The following is a 27,567-nucleotide window of genomic DNA, read 5'->3' as shown; positions in this document are numbered from 1 at the left end:
AATTTCCTAATTTCAAACACACATGAAATCCGTACAGGACTCTCACCTGTTTATAGAGATCATGCACCGTTAGCAAAATAACGACGTTATCCGTACAGGGCTCTCACCTGTTTATAGATATGAAACATGTACCCGTACAGGACTCTAACCTGTTTATAGATAATCATGTACCGACGCTAATTTACCCTTCACTCAAGCTCAGATATAACTAATACTCTTATCACAGTGAGTTTTATGGAAGGCGCTTTGTCCCTATTCTCATGCTGCTCTAATTTCTTAGAAAACCCTCACTATACAAGATTCATACCTAGCCCTAAAACTGTGCTGCTCGGCGACAACACTATGGTACACGGCGATACCTCTTGTGATACTCGGCGATATCACTACAAACAGAACAGATGGCTTGCGTGACTAATTTCTCGCCACGCAATCTATACCGGTATAGCTTACAGATAGCACGAAAAACGAACTTAACATGTGTTAAAACATCGATCCTATTTCCATACCATAACGTTTTAGTAACCCTTAGCAACCAACATATTACCTTGGTTACCCTTAGCAACCATCAATTTCTGCTACCAGAGAATTGATCCAGCGGCCTATAGAAAATATATCATAAACAACGCTACCCAACGTCATAACCTATATACAAAATTCTACACTAAATATGGACCCATTTATAAACCTGACATATTTTGGGCCTACTGAATCAGGTGGTCAGATTAAATCTATATACACATTATCTACAAACTATATACAATTTTATACATCTGCGGAAAGAATATTGTCATTAGAATAAAACTTAACCATTTAAACGACCACCATTTGGCGACGTGATCTAGCTAATAGTAACCTACACTTCTGAATAACCAAGACCAGCTTGTTTGTCAAAAGTAAGATTTTATTTACTAAATTATGGTATATAAGTTGATAGTTTTATAAATGAATTTTATTAATATTGAAGCAAGCATGATTGTAAAGAAACGTGAGAAAATACAATTTAAGCAAGTGAATTAAATTTAAAGTAAATATTTAAAGTTTAGCATTTCTAAAACCTAAGTCTCTAACTGAGCTAAATAGATAGAAATTAAAGTAAAGTTCTTTGAGGATTCTTACGTGCTCCACGCAAAGTCCGACAGCACTTCACCCTCATCGGAAAGTCAGAAAGCAGCAGCCAGCCCATCCCTAGGGGCATGACTTTTTATACCTTTCTACGCTAACTAAACTACGCAAAGGAAAGTTTTCAGAAATCTTCGACGTCCCATTGGCTGAGAGTGACAAGTGACATGTCACCCACATTTCAAAACTTCCATTAAGTCACTTTTTCTTAGAGACCATTGTCCCTTCCGAGTGTGACCAGGAGCTTCCTAGGATTGCAACATTTGTATAAAGTCGTTCTCGCTGCGTCCATTGACTTCCAATTGACTTCCGCGGATGCCAAGTTAAGGGCTGACAAAATGTTCTTTTTCGACCTTGGCCATGTCCGACAGAATGATGATAGCACGTCAGTTTTCGCTTAGTGAACGCAGCTTTTGACGAACAATTTATTTCAGAATGGGCGTCTCATGACTTTTGCAGAAGTAAAATTCAGCATTTTGTAGCTCGGGCAGACTAGGCCCAAAAGCAGGCAACTTATGTTTTCTAGTATAAAACAAACACAAGAAACGTATTAATGTAAGAAATAATGTAGATTCTGTATCCACCCCAAGATTTACTAATTAATTAACCCACCCGATTAATAAAAATGTTACCTAGCCAATGCAAACAAATAAAGCAGCGTTTATATCTACCAGTCTCCGTTAATCCATGAGACTTATATGCACCTAGAATAGTAGAAATGACATCACACAGACAAGGAAAAGCAAAACAAGCACATGCTTCTTTAAGTTTGCAGCAGTTAGTAATGACAAAAACGAAAACAATAAATTATTTTATTATTTTGCACGAACAAAAAGATGCAACAATTATGCACGTTTATGAGCACACATGTTAGTCCCCCCATGTGTAAAGTTTAATCTAAGTTGTATTATCACGACAAATCACAAATCATTAATATTATTATTCATGTTATGGAAATGTGACTTCACGAGTTTAAACAAAATTTTGTTTTCTATCTCGCTCCATCACATGTAAAAGGAGGGTTTCATATAGATCTTGTCAAAGGGAGAAAAAGTGTTATCAAGAAAATAGCTGGTCACCTTAGTTTGAAACATGGCTGAGAAAAATGTGTTAACTCCTTTTATGTTGCAGAAATTATTTGGATGCAAATTCCACCCTTAACTTAGATCTAGTGGATGCTCTGCAGCTGACAGAAATGAGATTTCCTCTACTCAAATCTAATATACAGCGGTTAGCAACACTTTATATGAGTGGATATCATGAAACAAGAGAAGCAAAGAAGCAGGAGGTAGAGAAGCTGGTGCCCCAGCATTGTTGCTCCATTGTGTATATTGTTTGGATTTGGGAAAACTGGAAAAACACTGCCACACTGTTCCATTATCAAGAAAACAAAAAGACTACACCCCTAACTCGCCCTGAGGGAGTGGTGTTTTCACAGGAAACAGGAAAGAAAGGTTCTAGTATTTTCAACGGTACTGCCACCTTCCCTATAGATATCTGTGAGTGTGTTGTGAGACATTGAGGACTGAGGCATGCGTCAGTCTAGCTGAGCACCAGGCATGGTGCATATTTGGAGGACCACATGGAAGCCAACTCTGTAGCTCCTCCAGGAAAGAAGGAGACTGTAAGAGCCATTGGGATTTTCTTTAATGTGGGGTGTTTCTGTTTGTCTTACTGGCTGATTGCCTGTGTACGAGTGTATAAGTGGATTTAATTTGCAGTCATCTGAGTTGGGAGTGGGACTCCAGAAAGGATCTGAGTGGCACTCTTACGTACTGCCTGAGGGTCAGCCCGGCAGAGGCTCTGCCCTGTCAAGCTTGGGTCAGAGGCCTATAATCACCTCTGAAGTCCAGAATAATCAATGGCCAAGAATAGCTGGATCCAATGAAACCCACGAGATGGTTGGCCAGGCAGTAGGACTCAATGAGCCACAAGCAGGCAGATTCCCTGAGATGTTCTGTCTCGCTTCATCACCAGGCACAGATGGTTGAGAGAAGTTGCTGTTTTTAGGCTCAACATTTCTTTGGGGGGCAGAAAATGACTGCTATGCTGCAAGTCAAAATATAAGGTTATCGCCCCACAAGTGAATTAGTGGGCACAAAGGGGAGTGCATATCCTTTTAGAGGGGTTCCTTTAAGAAGGCTTCCCCACAAAGTGTTTGCTGTAAACCTTTGCATTTCCCAGTTAGGGAACATTGGCTTAGTCCAGCTCCTATCTGGACCAGAAAGGGAGCTTAGGGTGGGCCATGATGCCCTGAGTAACTACCAGTGGCTGAGATAAATTCAAGCATTCTATTCACCAATTTTTTTGTATTCTTCATTGTGACGCAGTAAGTGCGATGGGTATCCCCAGACGTGGGTCCCACTGGAGACAAACTTCATCTGAATAAAGAGGGTCAAACACAGAGTAGCTGGTCTCGGGTTGCTAGTTTTCTGGTCAGAGAGGACCTGGGTTGGAAGTTTAGAACGAACTGCTCCTTTTGGACCAGTACCAAGAATGATTTGCATATGGCTGCGTCTAATATGAGATGGCATGGGGGGCAAAAAACAATGGACTGGATGTGGCCCGAGTAATTACCAGTGGCTGAGATTAATTCAAGCATTCTATCCATCACTTTTTCTAGTCTTCATTGGGTTTATAGTAAATTATGTCTTCCCAACAATTTAAAAAAATGTTGTTCACAATTACTGAAGGAATATCATGATATTTATGGGATGTTCCTCATTTGAAAAGTCGGGGATAGTTAAAAGTTAATCAGGATGGAATTAAGTAAAATATGTATTTATTTCTTAATTTGATCTTTTGGAGATGATTATCTCAGTCCAGAAAAGTAACTAAATATGCAGATAATAAATAGAGAATTCTACTGTGACACAAATGACCTCCTTAAATCACAGACCCAGAACGTCAGATTGGCTGTACGATGGAACTGAATGAATGAAGCTCTAAACTCCTGGTAAGTCTCTTTTGCCCAGAATCACTTTTGAAGTTTACATTATTAAGGTAGCTACATGTGTGCTTTTTTAAGGAAACAGTTGCAAGCTCAGGCAGTGCACAGAGGTGAAGTCAAGTATTGTGAATAAACAACTAGGCAGCTCTTTAATTGCTAGAAGTTCACAGATCTTGCACTTCAGAATGCATTGTCCTCAAGTGTGGAGGGAATCAAGTTAGGGTGAACGATTTGCAGGATATGGTTCCTAGTGTACTGGTGAGTAAAGTTGTGGTTTAGTGTCCCTCTAACCCAAAGCTTCAAAGATCCCCTTTGTTTCAGTTATTTTTCAGCTGAAAACCCCTTCTGTTTGCAGCCTTTGCTCTTTGCTGCTCTAGCTGAGGGAGTTCAGCCTCATATTGTGTAGGCTGAAATGAGTATTAAACACTGAGCTGGGTAAATTTTCCTGCTTCCTGCATTTCTCTTTTAAAAAAAAAAAAAGTTGGGTTCATACAAAAAATAAAATCAATCTTGCAATTGCAAGTATGAGGACATCTGTCTGTGGTATCGAACAGCTTCCTGCATACCTTCTCACTGGGCTCAGTAATATAACCGGCATCCATCAAAAGTGTATGTGCACAATTTTTCAGTGTGCACCTGCATTTTGCAGGTGCAATCTTTGAGTGTATGTCTAAGGGTCTCCAGGTCTTTGAGGCCCCTCAGGCAGAAAGTGCCACTGTATATACAGACTATGCAGTCGTGCTATCTACCCAGGTCACCAGGGGTCTGCCTATGGTAGAAGATCAGGATCCCACACGAGAGGTGCGGCGTCACTGAAGAACCGTGGGAGTTTTTTGCACTCAAAGGGTAGTGCAACTTGTATATGGATGGATGCTGGGATAGAAATATCCACTGCACAATATCGGAGAGTGTTCCTCTATCATGGGCGCTTGACTGTGTGTACAGCTGGTATTGTCACTTTTATTTTGGCCCTGGCGCTACACTAGTCTAGTAGGTTCGAAGAGGCCAAGGGCTATCCCTGGCTAAGCAAGGTCTAGGATCTCTTTTGTGACCTGAGGTGAAGCACCAAGTGTGCCCGAATTATGGACAGATGACTACTGTCCCAGTCCTGGGTACAGTGCATAAAACGGTGGGGGCAGCATACAGTGTTTGAAGTTGACAGTGTGATAAGATCTTTTTTTCTGAGTCAGTGAGAGTGTAGTCTATTGGCCCTCTCAAGTAAAGTGCCACTATTATAATACCCTATCCCTCGCGCTGACATCCTGCATGTACTTAAAGTGCTTGCGTAGTGTATGTGTGGCACTTGTGCAGTTGTAGGACTCTATGTATGTATGCTTCTGTGAGATCCATTTTGGATGTTCTGGTTTACCGTAGCACACAATGGAGAATGAGGACAGCTTCCCCAGACAGTGGAAGTGTATTGCTTGCATTACTGTGACTGGAGGGTGCGGCTCTGAAGTGAGGAACATTGACACAGTGCTACCTTTAGAAATTCCATGAAGTCTTTGTTTAGCAAGGAGCTGCTGATCGATACTTCTTCCGGAGCACTTCCAGTTGGTAGATGGTATCGACCAGTGGAACGTCTTTTCCTGTTGTTTAAGGTATGGAAGCTTCGAGGTCAGACCTGCCCTTTTGCCTATCCATGATTACAACATAAAGGAAGTGGAGGACAGCCAGGTGAAGAAATCTTTTAAAGATAGCTGCAGTTACACCAGGCATATGGTGCATGGCTCGACACAAAGACTGTGATCCATATGTTCCCTCTGGAAAATGTAGATAAAAGTTGTACCCAAATCATCCCACTTCACTCCGGTTCGAAGCTGAACATGGAAGGGAGTGCTCCACCGAGTGCTCAAATAACTGCTTTGTTTTTTTTAATTTATTAAAATACATGAGTTAGTAGGAAGTGAGTCATTATAGCACATCACATATACACTTGATAACAATTGATACAAAACCATGAAAAAGAAAAAAAATTCAGCACACAGGAGTTGATAGCCATAAGACAAACGAATAACATAGAAGGCAAGTTAAACATTAAATCCCATAGTCATAAATTCGATTAATTGCAAGGGAGCAATCAAAAAAGTAAGGCTCTAGAGGATAGAAATGATTAACCACCAAGTATGGGATGGGGGATCAGATTACGGATTCGAGATAAGAGGTAACACTGCCCCAGATTTGCTCGCCCAGCTTCTTTTTTTGATGCCCTTTAAGGGCATATAAGCTATGCTCCATATTGTATACTGCAAAGAAACGTGCCCTCCATATTTCAAAAGAAGGCGGTTCCTGCTGTAACCAAAAGGAGGCTATAATAAGCCGGTACACAGCTGTAGCTAAAAATATTAAATTAACATGTTGCTGTAATATGCCAGTCGCTACTGACCCCATTTCTACATCTAGTAGAATCTGCGTTGCACTTAATTGTAATGGAGTACCAATAATAGCAGATAAGCATTTCTCCACATGTGTTAATAAACATGTTAACGATGGACACCCAAAAAAAATATGAAGATCATCCGCAGATGGATATCCACACCGGAAACATTTCCCTATCGCATCCCCCTGCCATTTTGAGACCTTATCAGGTGTGTAATATAAGTTAAAAATTGATTTGAAATGCTGTGCCGATAACTTTGCAGACAGGAAGAGATGTATAGCCATTTCCAAAGAAATTTCTATCTGTATAGCCTGCCTCCCCAATTTACACCCCCATTTAGAATTTTGTTGCTTTATATCATTCACCTTAGTACCTAACATATGACCATACAGCACACCTATCTTTGCAGCTTTCATATTATCTTCTATCAAGGGGTTAGCTTGAAAAATTCCCCCATTATTCGACAAATAATTCCTAATCTGCAAATACTTCACAAAATTCTCCCTGAGGAGCTGGTATTGTTCGTGGAGTTGTTCAAAAGATTTCATACAGCCATCACTATAGAGATCACCCCCCACCCTTAATCCTTTTTGCCTCCATCTATACACCACTCCATCCCATAAGTCAATTGGTAAGAATGTTGAGGATGCCAATGGTGTATACCAAGACATTTTATCCAAGCCAAGCATTCCCCTTAATGTTCTCCAAGTCTTATATGCAGCCGCCAAAACCTTAAATCTTGTCCGTTTGTAATAACTCCACTCTTGGTACAGGAACAAACAATTTTTAGCCTTCACACCCAACAACATCTGATATATAGACGGATATTCCGCCCTATTCACGGGGGCTGTCCCTGTTAACAAAACATTCATACCTTGAATCATGCAAGCGTAATAATACAGAACAAAATCTGGTACCGACCATCCAACTAACTTTCTTGGTAAAAACATATATCGCCCGGCGCAACGGGCCTTGCCCCCAGCCCACATAAAGCGCATACATAGCACCTGAAGCTGTGCCAAACAAATTTCTAGAGGGACACACCTAAAAAAATACAATATTTGCGGGAGTATCATCATTTTTAATAAACTACATCGCCCCACTAAAGAAAGATGTAGGCATTCCGCCTGGTCTAGCTGTTTCCTTACCCCCACTAAAAGATCCTCCCAATTTGATTTGACTAGGGCCGTTGTAGAAACCCTTAACTTGATTCCCAAATAAGTAGCCTCTTCGCATACCCTCGGGTCAAAATACTTCACCATATTAGCGCATAATAGCTGGGTTTTGGCCGCATTCAACTTGTAGCCGGAAACTGCACCGAACTCTGCAGCTAAATATTCAATCTCCTCCATCGCTACTGTTGCACTCGGCGTCACTACAGCAACATCGTCCGCATAGGTGAGGACCTTAAACTGATAAGTTTGTATAACCACAGGATAAATCCTGGAGCTAGATTCCAGCATTCTCAAAAATGGCTCGATATTTAATGAAAATAAAAGGGGAGAACAGGGGCATCCTTGCCTAGTACCCCTCTGTATTTGAACCACCTCAGACTCGAGTCCCATGGTGCTAATGCAGGCAGTAGGTTGGTGATAAAGTGTCTGAAGTGATGTTATAAACTCTGGCCCGAAGCCCCTCCGCCTCATAACATCCCATAAGAAGCACCATGAGACCCGGTCGAAGGCCTTTTCGGCGTCTAATAAATTTAAACATAATGGCTCCCGAGTAACTTTAACAAAACCAAATAAAGTAATCACCCGGTGGACATGTTCTGCCGTTCTGCGATGCAGAATAAACCCATGTTGTATGGTAGAAACAAGTGCGGAGATAACAGCAGACAGCCTGTTAGCCAATATCTTCTAATAGATTTTCCCATCCACATTCAAAAGCGAAATAGGGCGGTAGGAACCCGGCATATTCGCGGGTTTACCTTTTTTATAAAACACTACTATAGATGCTTCATTCCAACTCCTAGGGGGAGCACCTTTCTGAGCCATTCTCATTGTCGCAGGAAGATCTGTTTTTAAAATAACTGCTTTGTAATGAGTGCTCATTTCCGTCTGAAAGCCAGTCTCCCAGAGGTGAAGGGACATCATCATAAGTTTGCACTTTTTATTAAAAAATGTGAGGATCTGTCTGTGGAGAATGGAAGCCTGCCTACCTTCTGAGAGAGGAAAGCAGTATGCCTGGCCCTGCTGAAGAAGAGACTGTCCAGCTGGAGACAGTCACAATGCCCCCAATGTGAGGGCCTCCCATATAAAGTTGACTTGCCAGGAGCCTGCAGCCAGCATTGAAATGTGTCGTTGAGGAGTCCTCCAGGTCACTCTGCACAGGTTCTGGGTGAGTTGCATAAGGCTGTGCCAGAACAAATATCCTGTGTCACCTGCCAGTTTGTCACAGCCTCAAGAGACGGGGCTGCTGCTAGTGATGCTGTGAGTACAAAGTTCTGTCTCTACTGAAATGGGAAGCCTTAATCAGGCTGGAGACGGCAACTGACAGGAAAACACCACCACAAGGGATTCAACCTGGAGGCCGCAACTTCCACACTAGAACACACAACTCTAGTCAGCATGGGAAATCTGCTGACGCTGAAGACGTGAAGTGCCGCGCAGATATGCTTCACGAACCGCCTCTGTAAACCTTTGTCCCAGGTGAGGTTGCTGACGCAGACCCTCACAGGAGAGGTTTCTCTACTGTGAGGGCAGGAGCCTGGACTGCATTCATCACACAATCCTGACTGCTAAACTAACCAGGAGGTGGAACGAGGGGCCAGTGGCGTAACAAAAGCCCACTACTTCCCGCAGTGCTGGGGGGGCCCCCCTAAGCAAACGTTGTAGGTGGCAGGCCGGGGAGGAGGGTCCACTACATGTACTTTGTGGGGGGGTGGGGGGGACTTCAATTTTCTTTACGCCACTGTAAGGTGCTTAGCCTGCACTGGGGACATGAGACATGGGGCCAGATGGAGGTCGCCAATATCGGTCGGTAATGGCCGAAGTTACCGAATTTCGGCCGTTACCGACCGATATTTGGCATTTGGAATGTAGGTGGCATGATTGTAGGATTTGGTATTTTACTGAATCGGTAACTTAAGGAATCGGTAAATTACAGAATTCTTAACATACCGATTCAGTAAATTACCGAATCCTTAATGTAGGAAGCACTCAAGTGAGTGCTTTTCACATACAAGGATTCGTTATTTACCACCAACTACAAGTTGCTGGTAAATAAACTACAAGTTGGTGGTAAATAACGAAAACCGTTAATAAAGCAAATTTGTGCTTTTTTAACAGTGCCATGTGGCAGACATACATGCCCTTAGAGCATGTATGTGTGCCACATGTGCACCCATGCACTATTCAGGGGTGCAACAGGGTGTCAATGTGACACCCTGCCACCCTTGTAAGTCTACCCCCTAATACAGATTCGGTATTTACGAATCGGTAAATACCGAATCGGTATTTACCGAATTTTACCGATTCGGTAAAATTTACCGCATCATTAGCTACGTACTATTTACCAATTCTAAAATACCGAATAGGTAAAATTCGGTATCTTAGAATCGGTAAAAGATATTTACCTACATATGGCCCTAAATGTGCCATGACATGTCTGCTGCACATGTTAAGACTTTTTGCTGAAGAGTTGGAGAGATATTAAAATGAGTTGCTTATTTGACCTCTGGAAGTATGCAAGCATCAGCACCTGCGCTTAAGCGTACCTACACCCACACATTTTTGTTGGTGTCAATCCTAGCATCCAAATTCATCATTATTTTGCACATCACGCCACCTCAGTTTCGGCCCAGCTGTTTGCAAATCAGTTGTGACCCTACTCCAATGGGAACTATCCTGCCTGAACCAGACAAACAAACTGAGGTGCACAATAATGATGGGCTAGGATGTGGTCCCGATCAATTACCAGTGGCAGAGATTAATTCAAGCATTCCATCCCTCACTTTTTGTATAATTTAGTATGTTGCCCTTGAACACACAGCATCTGTATGCAAAAGCAAAGTTATATCAGCAAGTGCTACATGCAATCAAGTCTGCATTGCATGTAACACTTAGTCCTGAGGTAAAAGACCTGCCATACACATGAGATGTAAACCAGGGTGGAGCCACTGTCAACATGATAAGAGGAAATATGTCCCCTATATGGCATTCCGATGACCAGGCAAAAATCAATTTGAACAACATTTTAAACAGAATCTTAGGCTCAAATGGGATTTTAAATCTATTTTGGAAACTTCGATGTCCTCTCTCAGGAATAGCCTGTGGCAAAATTTCGAATCAGTTGAGGGTGACCACCGCCCTCTAGGTCATTACGGAAACTATTTCCAGTCCAGGACTTTTTTGTGAGAGCCTAATGCTTTCTTGGTTATTTTGCTTCCATTGAACCTATTAGACTAACACACTTGAAATCAGTGACTTGTAAGTTAAAAGTTCAGGACTAGAGACAGTGTCCATATTGACTCAGAGTGAGGCAGTCACCCTGAATCAGTCTGCAAAGACTATAACCTGAAATCTAAACATAACAATAGGATTTTCATCCTGCTATGCTTACAGCCAATTCTGAAGTACAAACCGGAGTGTATAAGAAACAGCTCAGTTAATATTGAAATAACCACTCATTAGAAGGAAGAGGGAGTGTGGACAAAGGATTCCAAGCTCAAGTGACAATCAATCCCATAGCCCTGGGTACATGAGTGACCTAATCACACACATGAGAGGCTGAGTTGGTTTGGTTGGTATCATTACTTATAATATTAAAAGTAAAGTGCGGGTGCCACTATTATACCAAAAGTAAAGAAATCGAAAAAAAATCTATTTCTTTACTTTTGGTATAACCGCAGTACCCGCGCTTTACTTTTAATGTTAAAAGTAAAGCGCGGGTGCCGCGATTTTACCAAAAGTAAAGAAAACAAGCGGCACTGAATGCGATCGTGTTGCGATCACTATTGTCAACAACTAGTAGTGCGCGTGCACCACAGAGGAGCGGGGGAGGGAGCGCGGCAGCAGGTGAAGACGCGCTACGGCGCGTGCTAGCCACCATCGGGAATGGGCGTAGTGAAGGTGGGACATGCGCCCGCCTTTTCCCAATCGTGTGCCTTCTTTTGTAAAAAAAAATGCGAAAGCCAGTGCCAGACAGCGAAAGATGATCACACACACGAGCGTGTGGTCAGCTTTTAAAACCCCATACAAAAGGCTCTCGCTGCGGAAGCAGGGCTGCGCACTGCAACGCAGGCGCGAGCCCTAAAAAAGTTTGGGAATGAAGGCCAGCATTTCTGTATTTGTAGGCAATACGAGGGTAGTCATTCATTGTGATTTTCTTAATTGACCTTCATTAGGCAGGTCATTCTGCAAACATACCTAATAGTACATTAGTTGCTTCATAAATTCAAAGACCGGGTGCCAAAAATCAGTACTTGATTTGCAACACATTTTTCCAACCACTATGGTAGTACCTCTGGGGCAACATTTTTAACAAGTGCAGTAAGCAATTGAAAATGATATTTCGGGTAATGTCCAAACTTGTGTGACTGGATTTAATCTGAAATGTGACAAAAGCTGACTACTATATGATTATTAATATGTGAACTCTCCAGATAAAGGGCGTTTTAATTACTTAGCCATCTTAAACGTGATTAGCTAATTTAATGCAATCTTGAGAGCGTAACAGCCATTTAGGTTGCTTGAAATGTGATCTGTAACTGCCATTACTGACCAAAATGTATTGTTATGGTGTTAATTAACTGAAACAATAAACTTTTCTTTCTTCTAATAAATAAAGCTGCGGTACTTCATGCTGTGTTATTTTCCCATTTTCATGAGATTGAAGGAACGTTACACTAAACTGAGGGTGTAGTCTAATGGCTAGTCTACCAAAACTTGGGGACTTGGATTTGAATTCCAGCCTCGGCAGTTTATTGAAAATCATTTGATTACAGGCAGAACAGTTAATCTAGGTGTCAAGAAAAATTTAAATATGTGAAATGCAATGAAAATTCCCGGAACTGTAATAGAACTGAAAGTTGTGAATCCATATTTGAAGCACACAATCTTACATCATTCCCCAGCACCTCACTCCCATAACCTAAAGTGCTTTGGTGCACCTACCCTAGGCTTTCCATATACAAGTATAAATGCACGTGTTTGAGCTACATACTGAGGTGCAATTTAACAAAGTTCATAACCTCTCAGACACCTGCATCTTGTACATGAAACTCTCAGACCTATACAAATGGAAATGTTAATCACAAAACAATTAGCTTGAAGATCAACCTCGTCTGCTTTTCAATGGTTTGAATATAATCAATCAAATGCGCAAGCGGATGCACTTACCACAACAAGCACCACCTGCCCGGGGTGAGCGAGCACCCACTTCTTAAACTCTAGTTGGTTCCAGTCCGCGACTCCAGATTTCATAAGTCTGCAAGGACCAAATATACAGAAATTAAGTAAATAGAGGCAAATGTTTTCATAAAATAAAATTCACCCCTACTGCAATTTCTGGGCTTTACTTTTAGTTATCTAAACATTTGGTTCGTTAAACATATATTTTCAAAATGTTTATTTCCTAACTTTCAATTTCAAAATTTAGATCTATCAGGGAAATATTTCCCAAGTTTTAAATCCTATGTTCTGTTCAGCCTTGTGGGTGCAATGGAGGGTTTTCAACAGAACTATTGTGGAATGTTTACATAGCAAATTTCGCTGGACCGCTTTCTTATTAATTTAAAGCATAGCTTGATTTTGTAGCCGTAAAAACCTGTCTAACCGCTTTACTAGGAGTGCGTGTGCGCACACATACATGTGTTTTCTGAATTTTGACCAGGGCCTAGTGGACATTTGGAATAATTTTTTCTTTTAAGAATGCCTGAACAAAACAGACATCTTACCAGTGGCCATTTTAGCTTTTTTTTTAATCATTCCCAACATGGCCAATGGCCATTTTAAAATGGCAAAGTAAAAATAAAAAATAAAGTACGTGGTAGCAGCAACAAATGTGAGCCAAGCAGGAAGCACTTACTGTCGGTCCTCGAAAAGAAATACATGAAAATTATTTTTAGAAAAGGGAGGCAGAATGCGGAAGGAGGCATAGAAGCACTGTGAGGCAGAGGCGTGTAATCATACATAAAGAGAATGGCAACATGGGCTCCCGGGGAGAGAAAAAAGGATTTCACAGAACTGAAAAAACAAGATGTGGCACACCAGATGAGTGATATGTAAAAGCAAAAAGACAGAGCAGTGCAGGGGGGAGACATTACATCGCAGTTCCTTTACAACGCGGTTGTTACCACGACCGCGTTGTTAGAACGCGATGCCTTTACAACGCAAGTCATTAGATCGACTTACTGTAGGGGGCGCTCTACTCTAAGGAATAGTATCATTTACGATTCCAACACCTTCCCTACTGTTGTGCAGGCTGGAGTTGGAATACTAAATTATACTAATCCTAAATCCAGCGCGCCCCCTACAGCAAGTTGATCTAATGACTTGCGTTGTAAAGGTATCACGTTCTAACAACACAGTCGTTGTAACGACCGCGTTGTAAAGGAATGCGATGTAATAGCATGCGATGTAACATGCTATATTTGTGCAGGGGTGCTTTGGAGAAGATGTGGGCGGGGGAGAGGAAGGAAAGAAGAAATGAACTCCTATGGAGTGCTGAATGGAAAATCAAGGAAGAGCCCTTTTAAGTCAGCAGTAGAAGTCTACAACTCATCCAGTCAGATGTAGTGTAACGTAGAAAGGTGCCAGAGACGGGACAAACATAACAATATTGAGGAAAACCATTGAATCAGGAGCAGGGAACCGAAGGCAAGAATGATATTTAATCAAAACCACTGTAGACAACTGGTCTTTGACAACAGACACTTAAACCTGTCTATAGGCTAGACCTAAAAATAACAATAAGCGAAGTAGGCACTGCCAAGAGTAAGGAGAGGCAGGAAAGAGAGGGAGCACTGGGGTGACAAGGCTAGCACATGCATGTAACAATGAATTCGACCTCGAGGCTGGACAATAATGCTATTTAAGGTTCCTTGTCCTCCATTATTTCCTGACAGTGCAGCCTCGTCACATGAAATAGTTTAGTGAAGGAATGGCATTTTAGGCACATTGTTGGCAAATATACATACCTCTTTACAATATCGAACATACTGCTCTCCACATTTCCAAGCCACTGCTCCACAGAACCTCTTACACGAACTTTTCTAAAAGATAATGGTTGAAAATGGGCAACATTGAATATTGAGTGACTCGCCACCTTATTTTCTCAAACTTTCTAGCTCATGCTTCATTCCAAAAACCTCAGCATCTGTGTACTTGTATCTTCCCTTAACAGGACAGTGATGTACTACACAGACAAGCTCAGGCCCTAAAACCCGTCCACTACCAAAGCCACTGATAAGGGCGACTTAAGAGGACCCTACAGTGCCACCTGCTTCTATGTGTTATGCTAGGCCTGCAAAGTTTACTTGTTTCCACTTGGAAATGTTGTATGAATCCGTACTTGAAGCATCCAATAAATAATAAACTGCCTTTTGTTCCTGGGACCAAAAAACTTCTCACACTGCTCGTGCAGCTGGGCAAAATGTTGTCCTCAAGATTGAAAATGTGTTTATTTGCTAAACAAAGCTCTTGCAACCACTATAGGGGATTTCTATATTTATTGGTATATCTGTCATTGATATAATCTACATCATAGCTTCTAAATGGTCCCTCGTCTCTTGTGACATCTTCACACTTGCATAAAATCCACACTCTGTTGATAAAGTCACTACCATGAGCACCGCTTGTGGTGCAGCGCAATAGCAGACCATAAGCAAGGGTTACCTTTTAGTTGCTGATCGCTCTGTTTAAATATTTAAACTGTAGGAATGTGGGTAAATGTTTGCCCGGACACTATTAGTGTGTTTTACAATTACAAAATGGTGAACTAATAGAACGTGCCACATTTTCTTGCGGCATAATTTAGTTAACCTTGCCACATAATATGGTCTTCCATTTCCACATAATTCCATTGGCCAAACTTTAACAATAAAAAGTGAAACAACATGTCAAAGCATGCAACGTTCTGCTGGCTAAAAAGTTAAGGTGGACTGAGGTTGCCGCACATTACATGGAGTCGTTTTGCTGCTATAAAAAAGTAAAATGATAGTGAAGAAAGATATGACTGCAATAATACTATAAATTGACAAGCATGGGCTTTCACCTCTCCGATTCACTTGACAATGAAATGTTGGGCCAACTTCAGCTTTCTAATAAAGTGCATTGGAATTCATTAAAATGTTGGAACTCTATAGAGCTGCCTATTTACAAGAGATAAGTTACTGGATGTAGGTACCATCTGCAGACCCCGCATACACCACAGAATTATGGATGATGGGCGAAGCCTCCCCCTGCACTACTTTTATGGTGGAAACTCTCCTTCCACAGCTGGGTACCGTCAGAAACTAAAGTGCCCTTAGATACCTGGATGGCATCCTGGTCACCTAACGGCTGGACCAAGAATTACTCCCCTTCAGACAAGGAGCTGCTTCCCTCAGGTTGAGGCTCTAGGGGGGTTTTGGAGGTTAGGATCAACAGGGCATTTCTATCTTGAGGTAAATTGCCACTTCAAACCCAGGTAAATCTTTAACCGTGATCTACAGAACAAACAATAAGAACCTGGTCTTCAACAGGCTCCGCTCGTCCGTATTTGCCACTAAGAAATGCCATTTACACATAACTGAGCTGCTTCACGAGATTCCAAATTTAGACCATTTGAGGCCAACATCACCATGTCCCAATTACCACAGACAAGGTAAAGTATCCTCAATATATTAAACCCATGTTATTAATATACTGGGCACATCCAATAAACTAAGAAACTAACATTGGTTCCTTAGATGATGAATACTGGACTTTTGCACTAATGCCCATTAGAGAGGCGGCAATCTTGAAGCGATAGGAACTGATACAGTTTAAGTATCTACACAGACTGTACCTCACTACAGGGAAATGAATGAACTAAAGCCCTGATCCCAACTGTTTTAATATGTCAATATGAGGAAGGACAAAAAGAAGGATCTTGGTGGTGCACTGCTCGTGTTAGACAACGTTTAAATGATGATAGAAGGTATGGGTGCACTCGAGGGTAGCGTTACCGTCAACGCTTGATTTGTAGAACATGTAGTGTACGCATAAACATGCGAGTACATCCCCCAATGAGGCACTCCAAGAAGGATCAAGCAAATTGATTCCAAAGTTTTTCCTTTGCAAATTGAAAAGTTTTTTTATTCCATGATAGTTATATCGCGTTTCTCACTGATATTTACGTCATATCAAGGGCGATCATTCAATGCATGTATGGTCATTTGTAGATACGAACTCCAATGCATTGGAGTTCGTATCTACACATGACCATACATGCATTGAATGATCGCCATTGATATGACGTAAATATCAGTGAGAAACGCGATATAACTATCATGGAATAAAAAAACTTTTCAATTTGCAAAGAAAAACTTTGGAATCAATTTGCTTGATCCTTCTTGGAGTGCCTCATTGGGGGATGTACTCGCATGTTTATGCGTACACTACAATATGAGGAAGGAGACATACACCAAACAATATGGCAGTGTAGACAAATTCGGGTTCATGAAGTTGAAACAAAGCGATGAAGGTCTTCCCACCATCAGCTATCCGCAGGCTCCCTGGAAACCTAAAAACATATCAATCTAAGGGTGCAATGAGATTCTGGACAGTAGCTGCACTTTGTACATCCCCAAAATAAAAATAAATCTAAATGACCTTGAGTCTGAAGTTATCCTAAAAATTGAAGTCCACCTGCTGCTACTTATTAGTTGTTTATCTACTTAATAGGGAGTTAACAAATGCCAATACACTTGCCACCCAATTAGGCAAAGTCACTTTTCGCTGGGTCCAGTTAATAGTAGTTAATTAATACCTTCAGAGTAGGGCAATAATGTCTCATTTGTTAAGACCAGGTCAGTTCAGTAAGCAATTCATATTGAACACTGAGGGCCCAATTCACAAAAGTAATCTGACACAAAATCCTAAACTTACTACTTCATAGAAGGCATTTAGTAGTAGTAAAATTGAAATTCCTAACTTTACTGCTACTAAACTGAGAAAAATCCGAACTTTACGAGTTAGGAGTTCTGTGATTCGGCCCCAGAGTAAATATTCGAAACAACATATCAAGTATGGACTCAATAGGGAATGTAAATAACTGTACTTTGTCAGAGGGATGGTTTCTCCCTCTGCAGATCTGATCATCACCACTTCTGCCAGACTCGCTCCCTGTTTCTGTATATCCATCCCGCGTATGTTCTCAAAACATTTCACAAGGTGAGGCTGCAGGGGAGAGACATGCAAGCAGAGAAACATATTTGATCTGGTAGTTGGGTCCAGCCTTCAAATGAATTGCAACATGCATCCAAATATTACCTGTACTACGTTAGGGTTTTTGCTTTCAGCCAAAATATCAAGGAGTTCTTCGTTGCTGAGAAAATAAAAGCGTGGGAAACCCCGTCGTTTGATTTCCAGGTAGTCCTGCAAAAACGAAGAGGGTTTAATATAATAAATAACTGCATGATTTCATAGCAAAGGATGCACACGATGCTTGCGAAGGAAACACACAGAGCCTGATTTACAAAGGTTCTTGTGCGACTTACTCTTATAGTACCCCTAGCTTATTCCAAGAATTCCAAGATTATGACAGGATTAGCCCAGCTTATTTCTAGGGCCTTATTCAGAAAGGTAACTTACAATTTTGAGTAATTTTACTTTTGAGTAAGTTTACTACTTTTTGGGGATTCACAAAAACCAAGTGTAAAGTTACTCAAAAGAGTAACTTACATGTGTAAATGATTGAAAAGTGTAACTTACATTAGTAAATAGCTCTTGCAGTTTGTAAATAGCCCACAGGCTCTTTGATATCGTGGAGACATGTAAGTTATATTTTTGGAGCAAATTTCCACTCAGATTTTGTGAATCATGAAAAAGTAGTAAACTTACTCAAAAATGTAAATAACTCAAAAGTGTAAGTTATTTTTGTGAATCAGGCCCATAGAAACCTAAGTGATGGACTTGGACCTCTCTGCAGGGTCACCCCCAAACCTTTTGCCTTTCTTGGTTTTTAGGACTCTGTGCACTTTACAATTATCAACCACTGTTAACGTGCATTTGCTGTTTCCTTTAAACATGATGAAATTGGCTTGCACCTGATTGGCACATTTCATTTATTTGTAAGTCAATGTATGCAGGGCCTGATTATTAAATGCCATTAAGAAGCCGGCAACACAGATTGTTCCACCCACTTAAGTAGCCTTTAAAAACATGTCCCAGGCCTACCATTAAAGCCTATATGTGAAGCTTTAAACTGCTATTTCGATCTGGCAAATAAACCTTCTTCCTGGCCTAAACCTTCCGTTTTATAAGTCTCCCCTAGGATAGGCCCTAAACAATCATAGGGCAGGGTGCATTGTATTTAAAAAGTCGGGCACATACTTTTAGGTTTTGTATGTCCTGGTAGTGAAACGCTCTTAAATTCGTTTTTCACTATTGCAAAGTCTACCTTTCCATAGGATAATATTAGGATACCTTATTAGATGTATAAAGTGACAAGCTTTGTGAGGGTGCAGGTCATGTTTGGTGTCTGGGAAACTGTAATTCAAACCCCTCTCAAATGGTATAGTCAGAATTTAAGTCATTATTCTGGAAATGCCACTTTTAGATAGTTTGCATTTTCTTGTCCTAATCATTTGGTGCCTATAGCTTATTCCTGGGTCATATGGATAGGAGTAGTTGGCAGTTGGTCTTTGTGTATTCCTCCCAGACAGCATCACAATAGAGGGCCTGGGTGCTGGCAGAACGGGCCATCCTGACAGAGGTGTCACTTACCACACTTGTACTTTAAAGGCTCTGGCCCAGCTCGCATACAAAGTACCTAACACTAGCCTATTGTGCCCCAGGCAGACTAGGACCAGGGCAGGGAGGCAGGAAATTTCAGACACTTCTGCAAGGGGAAAACTCTATAAGCTTCTGCTACTTCAAAGAGGATATTAGGTATAAAAATATGACCATCATAACCACTCTTCAGTACACTCCTGGACCTGTGGAAACTACAGAAGAAGAACTGCCCTGCTGCTTGCAGCCTGCCCTGCTGTCTGAAAGGTAAGACAAGACCTGCACCCTTAATCCTACACTGAAGTGACTCCAAGGGTCAACTGACTGGCCTCCTTTTCTGAGCTACAGGGAGACAACAAGATCCAGAGGCATCCCTGCAACTGCCACGTGCTGAACATGCTGCATTGGACCTGCCTGGATCTGCAACTGGACCTGCCTGAGCCCTGCTGGCCTTTGCTGGAGTGAGATCCCCAAGAGGTGCCTCCCAGGCCCTGGACCCTTGGTGGGGAATCATCTGAATACCTCCTTGAAGATTAAGAAGAAATCCTAAAGTTTTGGGATATTGGCGACCACTAATGGGCCCATTCACCACAAGATCTTGCAGCAAGCACCAACTGCCAACGGTAGGCTTTAGTGAACCTGACTCGCTACAGTGACAGCCAGTGCCAAACGGCAATTGGAGATCTGCACTTCGCTACAGCATCTACAGCCCACAGTGACCGCCTACACGATTCTTCAGCAACGACCATCTGCAATAGCCAACAGAATCTTCATCGCCCGGCCTGCTCTGGACTACAGCGACAACCATCCTGCACACTCTCCCTGCTCCTCGCAGCCTGTTCACCAAATCAACCATTGTAGGAGTGGAATTCCCCTTTCCTCTGCTCTGGTCGGATCATAATTTGTTAAAATTCTCTCTACCAATAGACACTAAAAAATCTTTTCCCAACAGTGAACTTACATGGAGAAGGCCATGGCGTAAAGTCACGCTAGCTACCTTTTCAGCTCGCTTTAACCCCCCACCACTAGCTCACATTGAAAACATTGATCATGCGGCAATGGCTGTTGAGGACGCCATCTCATTGGCCATGAACACAGTAGCACCTTTGTCCAAGGTGAAGGTTAGGCCCCGAGACTCACCCTGGTTCACAGAAGCCTTGAAAGCTGTAAAAATGTCTAGTAGGAATGCCAAGCGTAGATGGAGAAAAACGAAGACCATAGAAGATCGTTAAAAATATAAGCAGATTCATCTAGGCTATTTAGACAGCATCCGATATACCGAAAAGCTGTATTTCATTGACAGGATCAATAAAGCCGCCAACTCCAATAAGGAGCTTTATAAAATATTGAATGAGTTTACTACTCCCGCTTCTGTTCAGAATATAAATTTACCATCGCAAGAATGGATTGACACTTTGTCAACATTTTTCATCGATAAGATCCAATCTATCCATAGATCCTTTCCAGTCCACGATACAAAACATTCTGATAACAAATCAGCCACCAATCTGGATCCCACCACCCCCCTTTCACTAGAATTCACTATGTTTACCTTAGATGAAGTCTTAACCGCCCTGGCAAAGGTCAAATCAGGATCTCCAGCTGATCCATTCTCACCTCGCCTCTTTCCAGCTATTGCCCCTGTGCTTATGGATAAACTTACAGACCTATTCAATATGTCACTAGCCCAAGCAAAGATACCGGTCGAATGGAAAGCAGCACAGGTTACGCCCATCCTAAAAAAAACTTCTGCCGATTCAAAGGAACCTAGTAACTATGGGCATATCTCGTTGCTCCAGTATTTTCGAAAGGTACTTGAATCGTTGATCAATAAACAGCTTACCATCCGTTTGGAGAGTCATGGACTCCTTGATCCATCACAGTCAGGGTTCAGGGCAGCAATTCTTGCAAACACAGCAGCTAGACTAATGTTAAACCTCCCAGCTAGAGCACCATCAGTGCCCAGTCTGAAGACCCTCCATTGGCTCCAGATTAAAAAGCGCTGCCACTTCAAAATCCTTTGTCTTGTTCATAGGAGTATATATGGAACTGGGCCAAGTTATTTGGCTAAGAAACTTGGCTTGTATCAACCAAGTAGGACGCTTAGGTCCAGTTCCAAATGTCTTCTTACACCTCGTAGAATCCGCACTGCCAGAAGCGGCGGTTGATCTTTCTCCTTTCTCGCACCTGCATTCTGGAACAAACTGCCATCTCATCTCCTCTCCATCACAGACCATAAGCTTTTCCACAAAAAACTAAAAACGTGGTTGTTTGATCACCCATAATTTGCTAATCTGACTGTAAGTCTCCACAGAGTCCTTCGCTAGTGCCATAAGACCCTACGGTGACTTGACTTGACTTGACTTCCACTGTGAATGGTCTGGCAGATACAGAAAGGCAGACAAGGCTGAAAGGCATCCTTTTAGAGTGTCTAGAGCAGAGCCCTGCTGGGCAAGGGTTACAATTAAAAGTAACATATCAGATAGGGAAGCAGAGAGAGGGTCAATGGACTTTTCTGGACTGTATATTACTAACTTGTTCCATCAGCGGGCATACACTGACTTAGTAGAGGGACGCCTGGATTCCAACATAATATCTTAGACTTTAGGAGGAAGGTCAAATGCTGTCAACTGCTGCCGCTCAATCTCCATGCAAGAACGCATAGAGTTGATAGGTTTGGATGGAGAACCCTTCTGTGCTGCTGTGACAGAAGATTTTCCTGAAGGGCAGCCTGATTGGAATATCGATGCTCAGTTGGAGAAGCTCAGGATACCAGAGTCTCCATTCCAAATCTGGGGCCACAAGGATGGCTTGGGCCCAGTTGGTCCTGATCTTCTTGAGAACTCTGGGCAGGAGTGGTATGGGCGGAAAGGCATACAGGAGGCCATAGTTCCACTTGAGAGCCGCATTGGAAACACCAGCACGTAAAACTGCTAACATTGGAATGAAGGCAGTCACCACCTGGATGAAGGACAGCTGCCTCAAACTCAACTCTGACAAAATGGAAGTCCTCATCCTGGGAACCTCTGCCTGGGACAACACTAGGACTCGTAGCCCCGCACCCCCACATCCACCAACCAGGCATGTAACTTTGGCATCATCCTTGACTCCTCGCTCTCAATGAACTGCCAAATCAACACCTTCTTATCCTCATGCATCCACACGCTCCATCTGCTTTGAAAGCTTTTTAAGTGGATCTCACTGATTCCAGAAGAACGGTCACCCAGGTGCACGTCAGCAGCAAACTCGATTACTGCAGCACACTCTGCGCTGGCACCACCCAGAAGTTCCAAAAGAAATTGCAAAGAATCCAGAACGCCACCATCCCCCGCTGTATCACTGATCACCTGAGAACCTTCCACTGGCTCCCAATCAACAAAAGAACCACCTTCAAGCTCCTCACACATGCCTACAAGGCCCTCCACAACATCGGACCTGCATACCTCAACTACATCCTCTCTTTCTACACTCCTACAATACCTCTCCGCTCCGCTAACCTTGCACTGGCCACTATCCCACAGATCCAGAAGATCACGGAAAGAGGAAGATCTTTTCCCTACCTCGCCGCAAAGACCTGGAACTCTCTTCCTCTACATGTCATGAAATGACCCTCACTACCTCTATTCAGAAAGAACCTCAAGACCTGACTCTTCAACTGAATTGGCTCTTTGACTGAACTGCAGAACCCACCTCCCAGCGCTTTGAGACCCTAAAGGGTGATTTGCTGCACTCTATAAGAACCCTGATTGATTGATTGATTGACATTGCATATTCTCTTCGGAAGCTATCCGATCTAACCAAGACAGTTAAAGGAGACCCTTTGCCACCTCCAGATGATGACACAATTTGTGAGCCGCTAGACATCGATGGCTGAGTTTTATCCGCTCTGGCCTTGAACCTGCCAGGTGTTGAACCACCAGGGACATGCCCAGGTGTTCCCGCCAAGTCCAGAGATGCAGAGCCTCTTGATAGAGGGTCCACGACCCCAACCCTGTTTGTTGCAGTACCACATGGTGGTGGCATTGTCTGTGAACGCTTGTATGAGCCTCCCCTTGATGGAAGGAAGAAAGGCTTTAATGCCATGCAAATCATTGGGAGCTCCAGCAGGTTCATGTGGTATCTGGATTCCACTGGAGACCAGACTCCTTTGATTTTCACCTCTCCCAGGTGGCCGCCCCATCACAGGAGTTACGCGTCTGTCACTACTGTGAGTTCTGGTTGGGGAAAGGAGAGGGGTTTGGCTGTGACCCAATCGCGGTTTGTCAGCCACGACTGCAAATCCTGTACAGTTCCCTCTGAGATTTGGACCATATTGGAGAGGTTTCCCTGAAGCTGCGCCAACTGGTAAGTCAGGTCCCACTGCAGAGCCCGCACACATGCCAACTGGCAGTTGTCACTTGCAGGATAGAGGCTGAAACATCGGTATCATAGCTTGAATATCCTGGACTCGTCGTTCAGGAGTATATGCCTGAAAGTGCACTGTGTCCAGAACAGCTCTGATGAAAGGGAGCATCTGAGAGGGAGTCTGGTGTGATTTCGGCACATTGATAGTGAACACTAGCAAGTGCAGAAAGTCCGCCATAGCCTGGAGATGGGAGACTACAGTCTGGGGAGAGCACGCCTTCAATAGCCAGTTATCGAGATAGGGAAATACTGACACCCCTGATCGGTGCAGGTGAGCTGCAACCACCACCTTTACCTTGGTGAGCACCTAAGGCACGTTGGTAATGCCAAAGGGTAGCACGGTGAACTGAAAATGCTCATGACTTACTGTAAAACGCAGGTAGCACCGATGAGCAGGCATGACGGGAATATGGGAAAAGTCATACTGCATGTCCAACACTACCATCCAGTCTCCTAGGTCCAGGGCAGCCAGGACCTGAGCCATTCTGAGCATCTTGAACTATTCCTTTTTGAGGAAGCAGTATTAGGACCAGAAAGTGTAGAGAATAACAACCATAGCCTACTTCTGGTGCCAGAACTCTCTCTATGGCTCCCTTGGCCAAGAGAGTCATGACTTCCTCTTGAAGCAAAATAAGATGATACTCCATCAGCTGGTTGCAATATGGGGGCATGGAGGGAGGAGTAGACTCAAAGGGGAGGAAGTAGTCCCTTTGTACTATCTGTAGGACCCACCTGTCTGATGTGATATCGAGCCAGAGGGGGAGGTGATAGCAGATCCTGCCACCAACTGGTCGCCCATGATCTTGAAGGGCAACACCAGAAGGGTTTGGAGGCTAAGGCTGCAGGGGTGGGGGGAGGGTGGTAGACTGACCCAACCTCTGGCCGCCTGACCCGCTATTCCAAACAGAGGTACACTCTCGGCCGCACAGAGGTTGCTGAACCCATGTGGGCTTGTGGCTGGGATAGGGCTGGCACGGCTGAAAGCCCCTTCTGTAGCCATGAAAGGGGCAAAAGACCGACTGGGGATAAGTGACCACTGAGAGGGCCAAGGACTTGCCTGTAGCCAGTGAATCCTTATGTGTCCCTTGTCTCCAAAGTGATGGATGCCATTAAAGGTCATGTCCATGAGAGAGGCCTGGACATCCCCCGAAAAGCCAGAATTCCTCAACCAGGCATGGCCTCGAATAGCCACCGTCAATGACATCTCTCTGCTCAGCAAGTCAGTCATGTCGAGACCACAAGGGATCGCCAACTTTGCTGCATCTCTCCCATCTGATACTGCTTGGGAGTCTCCTCTGGGACCTGTGGCAGCATTTGAGCAACCGTTTCCCACAGGGAATGGGAATAACGACCCAATAAGCATGTGGTGTTCACTGACCGCAATGCAAGGCTGGTGAAAGATTTTCTTTTATTACCCCAACTATCCAGCCTCTTGGATTGCCTGTCCAGGGGAGCGGAAGGGAACGTGCCACGGAAAATAGAGGCTTGGACCACCAACTTCTCTGTGGTAGGGTGGGGGGGGGGCGAGGAAGCTTTGGTCACACAGAACAGGGTGGTTGCGGCGGGTGATTATCCTATTCACAGGAGTCCCTGTGCTGGCTTTGGACCAGGTACACTCTAGGACATCCGTAAGGGCCTCATTAAAGGGTAGCAAGGGTTCCGAAGAGGAGACATCTGGCTTCAAGACCCCCATCAACATATTAATCTTGACTTCCTCCAAAGGAAGCTAGAGGTCTAGAACCTCAGTCCTTCGCACCACCATAGCAAATGACGCTCTCTCCTTCGTAGCCACAGTAGGGGGAGAAAGCATGCCAGAATCTGGAGAGGTGGCCAGTCTACTGGTCTCGCCCAACTCCTCACACCAGTACATTTCATGATAAAGCTGGTCTTCTAAAGGGTTCAGAGACCCCCTCCCAATCTTCTTCCACTCATAGCCCTTCGGAAAAGCTGGTCTAAAAGTGATAGAGTGGAGTTCTCTTCACAGATCAGCGCTTGACTGGCGCAGAAAGAAAAGAACCCACGTCAGCGCGCCAAGGTGGTGCCTATGGAGGTGATGCAGCCATCACTACAGTGTAGAAGCGTTGACAATGTCACGTGGAGCCAACTGATGCCACCTATTAGCACGCAGCGGTATTGCTTGAAGAAAAATCTTCTGGATCCAGTCTGATGCCTGGCAAATTTAAAGGTAAGGAATCTGCGGCAAGATGTCTCTATCAAATATTTGTTCATTATCAACAGCAAACATTTTCTTTTGTATTAAATGAGAAAGTTACAGAGTAAAACTTTTTTTTCTCTGATTTTGTCATAACATTTTTCAATTTTTTTTTGTTTTATTATTTACTTTATTTGCCAGGTCTTAGTGTAATAATTATCAGAGCACGATCTTTGTTTTTCTCTTTTCGATTCCTGCATTTGGCTGTGCATTTTTCAGTAGGAATGGTGAGGCCTACCATTAGTTTTATAAGGCAGACTCTAGCTAGAGGATTTTGACAACTGTGAAGTGAAATCTCTGAATTACAGGATTCTGAAAATATTTTGCTGATAATTGACATATATATGAGTCATACACATCATTTAAAGAAATACACGGCTATGTATGAACCAATGTGCTGTTGTCAGCAAGGAGTTCCAAGTGACATCTTAGACAAGGATCATGTGGATTCAACTGTCAATAAAGTCAGGGGCATGATGCAGTAAACATGCTCCACTATATAATAATACTAGCAGCCTGTCCCGACGTTGTCCGGGTATGAATTGCTGCCGGCCAGTAGTATATTGTTTTGTAGGATTTCGTTTAGATAGCATTTCTTATCTGTGACAGGCCTGTGAAACGCTCCGATTCACAGTGCACTGCTGATGCACTTAAGAGTGCGTGTTCAGTAGTGTGTGAACTCGAGTTTCCCTACTTTATTTTTCCTTTCAATATTATATAGCGCAAACTCGACAACATGGCATGAGCACAATTTACATTACAGAAGAACACATTCATTTGTGGTAGGCATGGGGAGACAAAGCGATTTGCCTGGAATCACAGGATATTGAGCTGATGCCGAGATTCGAACGTAGCTCCCCAGCTCTAAAGTTTGCAATTCTAGAACTTGTGGCGGGAGGTGTGTCTAAAAGTGTATGTCGGTGCTGGCCATCAATGAGAGAGACCTGTGCATTTTTCAAATGGGTGGCGAAAAAATATGAGTATGTTGCTGGAGATGTGGGCCGCCGTGCCACCAATGTACTTACCGGGGGAGGGTAAACACCCATTATTCTGCAACTTTCTTTCCGCATACCATCACTTCGCATACTTTCATTACGAAAGTACCATGACTCCGCAATGCCATTATAACGCATGGCATTACATTTTATATGCTTTTACCACGCATACATTTACAACGAAATTCGTTGTAAATGCATAAATGGTAAAAGCATGTTTTTTTTAAAATGTTTGGATAAGGTAAGTATGGGTATAGGGGTATATGTTTTGGGGTACTGAGGTATATGTTCTGGGGTGTTTGGGTATTTTAAGGGTTCAGATATAGTTTTGGGTTATGGAGTACAGGGGTAGTTTTAGGGTTTAGGGACAGGTATGGGTTTTGAGGTACAGGGGTATTTTTAGGGTTCAGGGCTAGGTTTGGGTTTTGGGGTATAGGGGTATTTTTAGGGTTCAGTGGTAGGTTTGGGTTTTGGGGTACAGGGGTATTAAGGTTTCAGGGCTAGGTTTGGGTTTTGGGGTACAGGGGTATTTTTAGGGTTCAGGGCTAGGTTTGGGTTTTGGGGTACAGTGGTATTTTAGGGTTATGGGG

The 27,567-nt window shown here is 43.1% G+C and overlaps 1 protein-coding gene across 1 annotated transcript in view; it reads right to left on the bottom strand.

Annotated features, from left to right (window-relative positions):
• Window positions 1–27,567, bottom strand: part of DNAH14 (dynein axonemal heavy chain 14) — a 1,144,348-nt gene that overhangs the window by 783,011 nt on the left and 333,770 nt on the right. The window contains exons 25-28 of the mRNA XM_078647362.1: window positions 17,906–18,010; window positions 17,694–17,812; window positions 14,590–14,664; window positions 12,791–12,878 (exon numbers count right to left, since the gene is read on the bottom strand). Coding sequence (XP_078503488.1) covers window positions 12,791–12,878; window positions 14,590–14,664; window positions 17,694–17,812; window positions 17,906–18,010 — 387 coding nt within the window. The remainder of the gene's footprint in view (window positions 1–12,790; window positions 12,879–14,589; window positions 14,665–17,693; window positions 17,813–17,905; window positions 18,011–27,567) is intronic.

Source organism: Lissotriton helveticus, chromosome 6 (assembly GCF_964261635.1).
Source record: "Lissotriton helveticus chromosome 6, aLisHel1.1, whole genome shotgun sequence".
Classification (NCBI taxonomy): domain Eukaryota; kingdom Metazoa; phylum Chordata; class Amphibia; order Caudata; family Salamandridae; genus Lissotriton; species Lissotriton helveticus.
Note: the sequence above shows the minus strand (reverse complement) of the source record. Positions and strands in the feature narration are given on the sequence as shown.